This window comes from Chiloscyllium punctatum, chromosome 6 (assembly GCF_047496795.1).
Source record: "Chiloscyllium punctatum isolate Juve2018m chromosome 6, sChiPun1.3, whole genome shotgun sequence".
NCBI classification, from domain to species: Eukaryota; Metazoa; Chordata; class Chondrichthyes; order Orectolobiformes; family Hemiscylliidae; genus Chiloscyllium; species Chiloscyllium punctatum.
This window is the reverse complement of record NC_092744.1, coordinates 77,074,074-77,086,338: the sequence shown is the minus strand read 5'-3', so window position 1 is coordinate 77,086,338 and position 12,265 is coordinate 77,074,074. Positions and strand designations below refer to the sequence as shown.

The window sequence follows — 12,265 nt, the reverse complement described above, 5'->3', positions numbered from 1 at the left end:
GCCTCACAGTGCCAGGGACCTGGGTTCAATTCCACTCTCGAGTGACTATTTGTGTGGAATTTGCACATAACCCCCCCCCCCCCAAATCTACATTGGTTTCCAACGGGTGCTATTGTTTCTTCCCACAGTCGAAAGATGTGCAGGTTAGGTGGATTGGACATGGTAAAGGCAGGTTACAGGGAAAGGGAAGGATGTGGGGTGGGGTGGGGTGGGGTGGGGTGGGGTGGGGTGGGGTGGGGTGGGGTGGGGTGGGGTGGGGTGGGTGGTGTGGGTGGGGGAGGGTTGGACCTGGGTGGGACCCTCTTTGGAGGGTCAGTGTAGGCTCAATGGGCTGAATGGCTTGCTTCCACATTGTAGGGATTCTGTGATGTTTCTTATATTCCTGAGGATCGAAAGGTACCAGTCAGTGTAAAAATTTCATTGGGAGAGAAGAGTTTGGCTAGTAGGCTGTTCCTAAGACTGCATCTTGAATTTTCTTTAAAAATCATTCCGGTCAGGAACACGACACGTGAGCTCTGTTACTTATTTTGTTTTGTTCTTCACGATGTGAATGCCTGATTTTCCTGTTTGAACGCTTCACATGAAATGGGCAGACAGCCAGGCCCTAGCATTGTAAATTATTGATCTGCTGATGGAAGTTTCTTCCATCTGCTGTCGCCGTGGTGACCGGCTGTCATCTAACAGCTGGCAATGTGACACGGTCTTAATGAGAGCAGACAGGCTGCAGGGTGATCAATCTTGAAGGAATAAGGAACAAAGAAAGATGATGGAAACAGAGAGTGGGAGGCAGAGACAGAGTTGAAGTGAGGGGGAGAGACATAGAAAGAAGGAACAGAGAGAAGCAAAAGAGAGAGAGGGGGTGATTGTGGACAGAATAATGGAAACAGAGAGAGAGAGAGAGGGAGAATGGCAGAGAATGAAACTGAGAAAGGATTTCAGAGAAAGAGAGAGATACTGATGAGGACATTGGGAACCAAGCTGTCAATTGTCGTAGAAGGCCACTTAGTTTACTACCATCCTTTTGGGAAGGGAAACTGCCATCTTTATCTGGTCTGGCCTATATGTGACTCCACAGCCACAAAAATGTGAATGACTCCTAACTGCACCCTGGGCAATTAGGTTGGGCAATAAATGTTGGCCTAGACAGTGATACCTGCAACCTGTGAATGAATTGTTTTTAAAAATTACCCAGAATTGGAATATTGCCCAAAATTTAAACAAGGCCTGCAGATGATGTATTTGCCCGCAGGGAGGGTAAATGCTAACTTGTAATGCTTGGGCTAATTGTTCTAGCTCTGTGTTGGAATGTAATCCTACATAATGACAGTGAAAACGTAGATTGATTGAGAGGGTGGAACCTACTCATGGGGTTTGAATGGGTCATGTGTAAAATGATGGAGACAATCTAATCAAAAGTTAGAACGCTTTAAATGCAGACTGACAGATACTCAGAAGTGAGCTAAAGGATGGAATCAAACCAAGGGATTGTTCTTTTCTCAGAAGGAAAAAACGGTAAAACTGGGAAATGAGACATACTTGTCTCAGATGTTTCAAAATGTCGTCCAGCATTTCCCATTATTGCTGAATTTTCACTAGTTCATCTCTCTGGGTTATTAGTTAATTGATACTTAAGGTAAGGCCTTGAATGGTACAAATGACATAAGACAGAAAAACTATCTAATCCAAGGTAGGTCTAAACCCTTGATAAGCTAACCATGCATTTAATATCTTGCTCACTGTAGTTTGTTCCTCTTGAGTTTCTATGTTTTTTTTATGACAGAGATTGTCATGTTGGTCGCCATGATATTATCGAAGAGCAATTTGGAATTGTGACCCAATCGCTGCATGTTTCAAGAATGGGCTAGATAGCTGAACATAGGGTTGAAGTGATATGGTATCAAGAGGGGTAAATGTGATTGGATGTATTTGCCTGCAGGGAGGGTAAATGCTAACATGTTATGTTTGAGCTAATTGTTCTAGCTCTGTGTTGGAATGCAATCCAACATAATGACAGTGAAAACGCTTTGAAAGTGCGTCATGGTTGTACATCCATTGGGATATCTGAGGCCATAGGTGATGTAATTAAAAACTCATAATCTTTTATTTTATATTGGACAGCTGTTGACTAGTAGCTCTAACCAGGAGTTAATGACAGAATTGACGAAGCATATCAATATCAGAAAGGATTATTATTTTACGATTCTAAAGAACATTGCCTGCCCTGTATCCTGGTAATTATTTCCTGTTTTTCTCTTGATTGAGCTAAATCAATACAAATTCACGCAGACGGGACTGCCTCATGTTATTGACAGTAAGCATAGACAAGCTGTGGAGAATCAGGATGTGGAATTCCATCCTGATCTCTCGTAACCACTACAGCAGGAGTCCCTAGGTTCACAGCAGAGAGACAGAGACCTTTACCTACCCTCAGACAGCAATGTTCCTTAGCTCTGCCCATTAAAGGTGACTCACCTCAGTGCAAAGTGGGGTGTGATCTGCTTGAACTGTATAGTTTGATATCATGCCTTCTGGTACACTCAGCCTGAGGAGTGAGGGGAGGCCCCAGCTGTTCTCTGAATGATGAACACTATCCGGAAGGGTAAGATCATTCGACTGAAACATGAGAAATAGTGGTTGTCAATTTGATAATGTATCAGCAAAGATATATTTGCGACTTTACCTCTGATCCTTAGCTCAATCTTCCTGTTCAATACACTGACTTTCCCGTCAACTTCCCTGTGTTACTTACATCCTTGACGACAGGAGCATTAGTTCTCGTGACTAGGTCTTCTCCTCGGCCTATCAGAACTTGGACCCAATCATCACCAATCCATCTCCTGGTTGATGCAGGTGGCCGTGTTGATTGCCTGGTGGGTGGATGTGATTTAGTTTCAGTTGATTTTATTAATGGGCTCCGAGAAACCCCTCCCATTAGCAAACCTGGATTGTGTCCCGGCATCTGAAACAAAGGGATACCACCAGGAAGACTTAAATAGGAGGTATCACCAATGGGATCCGTTAAAGAGGAGTGCACCAGGACTAGGAGCAACTCAGTGATGGACAGTCAGCACCTTGACACATACTGTACAGTGTGTGTGTGTGTGTGAGAGCTGTGGGACCCCACAACAGAGCAACTTCATCACCATGAGCCCCTAAGGAGATAGCACTACAGTCAGGAACCCCCTTAAAAAGATATTATGACCAGAAGGGGAGGGTGATCAGCTCCCCTCTTTTTAAATCCCTCGTCATCCAGTCACAATCATTTTTAAAAAAAATCCTTTTAGGATCTCACATCTATTGTACCTAATTAACCATGAGACCAGAAGACATAGGAGCAGAAATTAGGCCATTCAGCCCATCGAGTCTGCTCTGCTATTCAAACATGGCTGATAAGTTTCTCAGCCCCATTCTCCCACTTTCTCCATGTAACCCTTGATCCCCTTCATACTCAAGAAACCATCTATCTCAGTTTTAAATGTACCTAATGACCTGGCACCCACAGCCTTCTGTGGCAATGAATTCCATAGATGCCCCACTCTCTGGCTGGAGAAGTTTTTCTTTATCTCCACTCAAAACTGTCTTCCCTTTACTCTAAGAGTATGCCCTTGGGTCCTAGACTGTCCTACCAATAGGAACATTTTCCCAACATCCACTCTGTCCAGGCCACTCAGTATTCCGTACATTTCAATTAGATTCCCCTCTCATCCTTCTAAATTCCGTCAAGTATAAACCAGATCAAAATTTGAGTCAGTTCCCAGATTTGAGTGATAGAGAATGCAGCTTTATTATCTACAAGAATATATGCATAAAGATGTACTGAGAGAAGTAGGACAATGCAACTTTAAGACTTCAACACAACATGAATAATAGTTTAAACTTTTTGGCAATCCGTGAGTTCCGAGGTGAAACCTGAGTCCCACCTGCTCAGCAGTCATCCCATTTGCTCAAGACTAGCAAAGCTTGTAATCTTGATTTTACAGCAAACGGTATTTTTACCCAAGTTGCTTTTTCACTGGCTACTGGCTTTTAGGGGTTGAGAGAGAGAGACAGTCAGACAAACAGGCAGAGGGCATATCTTCCATTTCATGTTTATAATTCCATTTTTCTTGCTTTAGTGCAACAGGCAGCCCTTGATATAGTTTCATTTGTATATTCCCAAGTCTGTACGTTGTCTTTCCAAGCCAGTTATCTGACAGTCGAGCAAGCTGCTCCATTTCCCAATCTATGAAGCTGTCAGCTGAGTGTGAGTGAAACAAGAGATACAAGCTTCTTGATGCAAATGGCAATGCAGCCAGTTTTATAGACAATATATGGGTTGCCCAGGCTTGTCACATGTTTACATCCACCAATCCACCATTTTAGGTAAGTAATATCCTTTTTAAACCTAATTCTGGTGCATGGAAGTCTCAGGTGTTAAAGACAAATGGTGAAAATTGAATATTAATAGTCTATTTTTGCTATGATCTGCACAAAGGAAACAAAATACACGGAGCCTCAAGACTGATGCTTTATCATTAGGATCCTTTAAAGAAATTGTACCCAAGGCCTGTAGCACACACAGGGCAAAGTTGGCCCTCCAAGATGGCTCCAATGAGATTTGGCCAAGCCCCAGATTCCAAGTTGAGTTAACTGATCTGACCATAAGCAGCTGAAATCCTGCTATTAATTTGATTTGATTTATTATTGTTGCATGTACCTAGGTACAGTTAAAACTTTTCTTTTGCATGCAATACAAGCAGATCAGACTATATAAAGTGCAGTAGGAGTAATAGAACAGAGGAATACAATGTTACAACTGTAGAGAAGGTGCACAAAGAGTGAGATCAACATTAAATTTTAAATTTGAGAGGTCCATTCAGCTGCCTAATAACAGTGGGAAAGAAGCTGTTCTTGAATCTATTGGTCCATGTGATTCAGCTTTTGTATCTTCTATCCAATGGAAGTGTGTTTGGAAGAAATTATAACTGGGCTAAGAGGGGTCTTTGATTATGTTGGCTGTCTTTCTGAGGCAGCAGGAAGTATAGATTCAGTCATTGGATGAAAGGTTGGCTTGCATGATTTACTGGGCTGTATTCACAACTCTCTGTAATTTCTTATGGTATGTTAGTGCTAAGGAGAGGTGAAACCATTTAGGGCTGCCCCACTTGATGACTGATTGTTCAACTGTTTGGTCTTTCATCAGTGGTAATACTCCTACCTCAGGGCCAGCAGGTTGTGGGTTCAAGCCTAACTCCACAGCCTGACACTTCACTTGAAGGAATCTGTACAGAGTCAAGGACCCAAGTGCCCTCTCAGATGCATGCGACCCTGACTCCACAACCACCTGCTGAAGGAGCAGCGCTACAAAAGCTCGTGCTTCCCATTAAACCTGTTGGACTATAACCTGGTGTTGTGTGATTCTTCCTGAGGATGCGAAGGTGCCATTTCTATTCTAATTCTGGCTGAAAATACACCAGGCAATGAACTGTCCTGTAGGTCAAATAGTCCAGCAATGCTCACAAACTAGAAAGATATTGATGGGCTGAATAGCCTGCTTCCACACTGCTGGGTTTCTATGATACTATGATGATTCCATGATATAAAGGCTGGCTCACTGGGGGAGGTTATGACTTAATCACAGAGGAGCAGTGAAAATGACTAGCAGGCAGTGGGAGGGAATAAATTTATACTGAGTTTGCGTTGTCTTAGGGAACAGTATTGCACTGAATCATTACGAGTTTCTCCCCTTCAGTTTTCCTCTCTACCTCAACCTTCAGCCATGGTGATTCTCAAGGGAATGGGGCGTTCCACAAGCTACAGTCAACCTTAGAAAGCTCACGCAGCACCTTTGGGATTTTCTAAAGACATTTGTCTCAATTCTCCAAAGAAACAGAATGCTCAGGGCACCTGTCTCACTGTTTATTTAACAGGCCAAACTGATACGTCATCTTACACTTTAACCTGATAATTTTCCCATCGCTCCTTGTTTATAGGTTTTTTTGAGTATTATTACTCTCCTTTGACCAGGCATACAAATGAATGCCAATCCCTAAAGAGTGGTATCCAGGTAGTTAAATAGGTTTCTTACAACTCGCAGCACGTCAAACAGTAAATCTCCTTTCTAGATTACGCCAGCCAATGGATCTGTCTCACTGTCTTTATGAGATTCTTCCTTGTCTTTGAAGCAGCAGACAGTACTGTAAGTCACAACAGTGAAACCAATACATTAAAAGTGAATGAACAGGAGCAATAACGTAACATGTAGACAAAAATAATGACAGTTCAGCATAACTATTCCCTTGATGAATAACTTCACCATTTTTGTACTACAATAGATTTTAATGAACTTTTGCCCTTTGCTGTTTTCATCAACTTGGGTTAGTTGACCCTGGAACTTTTAAACTGATCCAGACTCAATGATTACGACAGAAGGCAGCTTTGAAAATCCCAGATAAGCTCACTGAATTGAATATAAGCAGCAACAAGCAACAAGAGATTAGGAAAGCTGCCAGTCAGTTTCAGCTCACCTTGCTGTTGTGGGATCTAACTTTGCAGATTGTCTGCTGCATTTCCTACATTTCAATAGTGCCCTGGGATATTCTGTGGTCATGACATGTGTGATACAATGCAAGGTTTATTTTTAATATTTCTATATCTGAACTGCAATCTATTGTTTAAATTTGAATGGTTTGTCTCCTGTCTAGTAATACCCCAACAATGGTCAACTAATTATCGTACAATGAGTGTGAGAATTCAAATTGGTAGATGAATTCTGTGAGTGAAATTTGATTTGAATTTTCTATGTGCCAAGGTGGGATTTAAGAGGACAAATACTAAGCTGAGGGGTGATGCTGGAACAGTTGGAGTGTAACTGAGTGAGGGATCCAGAACCTTCGGCAGCTGGTGGAATTTCAATTTAATTAATAAAACCTGGGATCAAAAGTTAACCTCAGTAATGGTGATCCTGAGATAGTCACTGTTGTAAAATGGTGCTTTACTGTTCTGGCCTATGTGTGATTCCAAACTCGCAGCAATGTGGTTGACTCTTAGTTGTCCTTAGAAACTGCCAAACAAACCACACCGTTCAAGGGCAACTCGGAATGGGCAACAAACGCTGGCCATGCCAGTGTTGCCCACATTAAAGAATAAACAAAAAGAAAAGTCTTTTTACCAAGGAACTCCACACCCCCTCTCACAGATGTGACAAGTTCCTCAGGATGCTACTTGTCCAGGTCCTCCTGTATGACTGAGCTTTGGTTTGATCACAAAGATGCTTAGACCACTGAGGAGATGGTAGTGAGGCAGTTGTCCCTAGCATTCAGGAGTGGCTGTGGAGAGGAGAAGCCACCCAAGGGTAGGAGACACAAGGTAAAGACTACCCAGAGTAAGAAAGAATGGCACCATGTGTCTTATAATGCAAGGAACTTGACTTTTATTTCCATTTAAGTCAGGATCTAAACCAGTGTCTTTAATCACCTTCCATGCTTGCAGTTTCCATGGTAACCATTAGATTTTGCCGTCACCGGCAGTGATTTTTAATAGAACCATAATTGCATTCAAAATCCAAGATTATCATCATCCTCCAGACACATGCCAATCAGTAACCTTAGCACGTACCTCTTAGCCGAAGTTAAATTTATATCCTGTAACTAATCACCTCAAATTTCAGGATACAGTGAATAGGATTAGTTACTGATGATGCAAAGCCCTGCTATGGTTAATTGTAATCAATTAATTGCTGTGATCCTAATTCAGACCACCACCCTGTTTGCCCTCACTGGTGATTGATAACTTCTCAGTGTTAGTGTGTAAGTGCATGTGAGAGAAAGGTTATTTAGGAAGGCTATTCAATGCCTTATGGATTAAATAATATATTCTAATTTCATTCAAAAAAACTACACTTTAGAACGATAGACACTTAAAGAAGCTGCATCATATTCTTAAGGCAGCTTACAGAGCTATTAGTGCCTGTTTGAAACCTACTCAAACGGACAATCTATACCTGTTTGCTGGTATTAGATTCCCTACGGTATGGAAACAGGCCCTTCGGCCCAACCAGTCCACACCGACCCCCCTGAAGAGTAACCCACCCAGACCCGTTTTCTTCTGACTAATTGACCTAACATTATGGGGCAATTTAGCATGGCCAATTCACCAGATCTGCACATCTTTGGACTGTGGGAGGAAACCAGAGTACCCAGAGGACACCCACGCAGACATGGGGAGAATGTGCAAACTCCACACAGTTACCCGAGGCTGGAATTGAACCTGGGACCCTGGTGCTGTGAGGCAGTAGTGCTAACCACTGAGCCACTGTGCCACCTCTTCATTCATTCAGCATAAAGAGACAAGTTATATCAAGGGTGGAAAGGTCAAAGTAGGCCAGCAGTCTCCCTGCCTTCAAACCAGAGCCAGCATCAGAGTTCCAAGTCAAAGGGGCAGTATCTTATGTAAGTTCCAGCCCCTAGACAGTAACCCCTATTGCTGCTGCTTTATTGATTGGTCATCATATGCTGATTTTGGCATAAAACTCTTCAGAGACCTAAGGGAATCATTCACATCAGGACCCACTGAAACATGGCCTTCCAGAACCAGGGGAACATGGTCAAAGGATACAGACAAGGCCATTTTGGATTGAGATGAGGAGAAAGATCTCCTCACAGAGAGTGGTGAGCCTGTGGAATTCTCTGCCACAGAAAGTGGCTGAGGTCAAAATATTGAGTGACTTCACGAAGGAGTTAGGCATAATTCTTTGGGCTAAAATGACAAAAAGGTAGATGAGGAAGCAGAACAGGATACTGAGTTGGATGATCAGCCATGATCACCTTGGACGACAGAGAAAACCCAAGGGAAGAATGGCCTACCTTTCCTATTTCCTAAGTTTACCTGACTAAACCACCCAAGACTGATATCAGTCACTGAAAAGTTCTGATGCAGAAATGGGGATGTTACCAAACACAGGGTGTCTATTGTGGCTGTAGAGAGGTGCCCAGGTTCTCAGTTACCAGAATAGACCTTCAACTCTTGTCCTGCATTTTGCTCAGCACAGGAACAAGGGACCAGATGAGAAAGATAGATCCTTTCTACTGTGTTGCAAACTGCAGTTGAAGGTACCTTTTGAAATATGCTCAAAATGATCTAGAATGTCTCAAGATCCGTCAGGTATCCGCAAGCCAACTCTTCTCCTGGTTTCCTTATGGAATTGATGTTTCAGGATGAATGTTAGCCAGGGCACCAGGAGTGTCCTTCTTCAAAAAGTGGTATTACTGGATTAGAGTGAAGATCTTTTGGAAGCTTTCTCATAGAAGTGATACCCCATCTTGAACATAGACATTTTTACCGGCAAAGTGCACGAGGAAGGAAATGATTTCAGTATATGATGTTGACAGAGATATGTAAATGTGCCTTTAATTAATTTGTAATTATATTACTCAACAGATTATGCTTGACCAGGCATGATCACTAGCCATTTGGTTTGATCTTTCTATCTGATAGCTATATACACTGCCCATTCTATTTCCCAGACTGCTGCTCTAAACCTTTCTCTATTTTTCTAACCAACCTGTTCAGAGGTATTATTACACACCTCTGGAGCAGTGGGACTTGAAGTCCCAGTCCAATGGTAGGGACAGTACCACTGTGCCACAAGAGGGCCCTTAAATGTCCAATTGAAAGGGTAGACAGGAGCCTCAGTTTAACAACTTCTCTGTAATTACTGCACCTCCCTTCTGGAGTAACAGACTGAACCAAATGGGACTTGGAACCTTCTGCATCAGAGGCAAGAATAGAAAATGAGCCACGGCTGAAGCTTTCAGCACCAATCCTCTTTGGACACTTTTATTTCCAAAATGCCACCTCCTGTTTATGAAATGCCTTGATGTTTGTCTTGCTCCCTTTATTGTGATTAGATGAGGTGGAAGTTGTTTGAATGTTGCACTAACACAACCTTCCCTTTGTTTGTCTCTCTCTCTCTCTCTGTTCTTTTGCAGCAATCGTTAATCCAAAGCAGCCCAAGGAGGCCCCGAAAAGTTTCAACTTTGACTATTCCTACTGGTCCCACACCACGGTATGTAGCCCACTGAGACTTTAGTCTGAGGAACAGAGGGGAGTATGCAGAGATAGTGCAGTCCAGTCCCTGCGATGCCCACTTTTCCCAAAATGCTTTGAGGCAGGACCCAAACTACCACCAAATCAAACTAAACAATGGACAAATTATAATCCATGCCCCCCAGAATTCCAGCTATTCAGTTTTTAAAAAGGTTCAAATCCTGCCATGGCAGAAAGTGGAATTTGAATTCAATAAAAATATAGAATTAAGAGCCTGCTGGTGACCATAAAACCATTGCCAACTGTGGGGATACTCTCGTCTGCTTCACTAATGTCGTTTCGGGAAGGAAATTGCCATCCTTACCCGGTCTGGTCTACATGTAACTCCAGGCCCCCTGCATTATGGTTGATTCTTAATTGCCCTCTGGGCAATTGGGGATGGGCAATAAATGCTGGGCTATGCCAGTGATGCCCTTGTCCCATGAATGAATAAAACAGAAGAAGGGAAGGGTAAAGAAAGAGGAAAAGGGGATTAAATTAAAAAGGAGTTGGGGGGGAAATGAATGCATTCCACCTCTTGCAGTGTCCACTTTTTCTGAATGCCTCGAGGGTGTTGGTGGGCATCACATGCTCCCTTTCCAAGGACACCCAGATCTGGGCATTGCCACAGAGAAGAGGTAGGCCGTCAGGAACTACAACCCCCAACACATTCCGCTGCCTGGACCCGCTCTTAAGGACCCAACTCCTGATATTTTCTAATTGATCTGTTCAGAGACGCTCTGACATATCTCTGGAATAAGCGGGATTTGAACCCAGGCCTCTTGGCCCAGAAGTAGGGACACAACCACTGAGCCATAAGAACCCAGCTCTGATACAATGAACTGCTCTCCTGCTGTTCTGGTTGACATTAAAAGGAACTGACATTTCTAATACTGACAGTAACTCAAGCTGAACCTATCATCAGGCAATTGATTGATTTATCAGCGTATATATAATCCATATTGTATCAACTGAATGCTTATAAATCCTGAGTTTGTTTGACAGGACAGTGTAAAGACACTTTACTCTCTACCCGACATGTGCTGTGACTAACCTAGACGTGTTTATTCTGTTCAGTTTTATGTCCTCTTTGTTAATGATTGATTTTCTGAAGGACCCTCTGTATTCATTGTTACACAAAGTAGCAGTCCATCCCCTTGCATAAATGAACCTCCAATTTTAGAGGCTGCCTTTGATGTCATTATTGTAGGGTTTAGAGAGGAATGTGGTGCACTTGGGGCTGGTGGACGTGAGGAGATTGAGACCGAGTTAATGATGGAGGAGACTGAGATGTATCCTAACAATGACCATTTGCTGTCTTCATCCCAGCCGGCCGACATCAACTATGCCTCCCAGCAGCAGGTGTACCGAGACATTGGGGAAGAGATGCTGGAACATGCCTTCGAAGGATACAACGTCTGCATCTTTGCCTATGGACAGACTGGGGCAGGGAAGTCCTATACCATGATGGGCAAACAGGAGAAGGAGCAGCAGGGAATTATCCCACAGGTAAAACCTAGGGCTCTGCTCATGGAGGCTGCCCAGCTGTGGCACTGTCATCACCATCCGCCAGCATGGTTTTCAATGCTCACTGATAAAAGCATCATCTCCCCTCTCCTCCTGTTTGGGCAGGATAAGGCTCTGCAAACACTGCTTCTCCCTGTACAGGCCGTGTTTCCCCCTGTATAGGCGGTGTTCCCCCTGTACAGGCTGTGTTCCCCCCGTACAGGCTGTGTTCCCCCCCGTACAGGCTGTGTTCCCCCCGTACAGGCTGTGTTCCCCCCGTACAGGCTGTGTTCCCCCCCGTACAGGCCGTGTTCCCACAGTACAGGCTGTGTTCCCCCCGTACAGGCTGTGTTCCCCCCGTACAGGCTGTGATCCCCCCGTACAGGCTGTGTTCCCACCGTACAGGCTGTGCTTCTCCCTGTACAGGCTGTGTTCCCCCCGTACAGGCTGTGTTCCCCCCGTACAGGCTGTGTTCCCACAGTACAGGCTGTGTTCCCCCCGTACAGGCTGTGTTCCCACAGTACAGGCTGTGATCCCCCCGTACAGGCTGTGTTCCCACAGTACAGGCTGTGTTCCCCCCGTACAGGCTGTGTTCCCCCCCGTACAGGCTGTGTTCCCCCCGTATAGGCTGTGTTCCCACAGTACAGGCTGTGTTCCCACAGTACAGGCTGTGTTCCCCCCGTACAGGCTGTGT

The 12,265-nt window shown here is 43.9% G+C and overlaps 1 protein-coding gene across 30 annotated transcripts in view; it reads left to right on the top strand.

Annotated features, from left to right (window-relative positions):
- kif1aa (kinesin family member 1Aa) overlaps nucleotides 1–12,265 on the top strand; it is a 326,170-nt gene that overhangs the window by 121,679 nt on the left and 192,226 nt on the right. For all 30 annotated transcript variants that reach the window (XM_072573022.1, XM_072573040.1, XM_072573019.1 and 27 more), the window contains exons 3-4: nucleotides 9,969–10,045; nucleotides 11,395–11,574. In XM_072573022.1, the coding sequence (XP_072429123.1) occupies nucleotides 9,969–10,045; nucleotides 11,395–11,574 (257 nt within the window). The remainder of the gene's footprint in view (nucleotides 1–9,968; nucleotides 10,046–11,394; nucleotides 11,575–12,265) is intronic.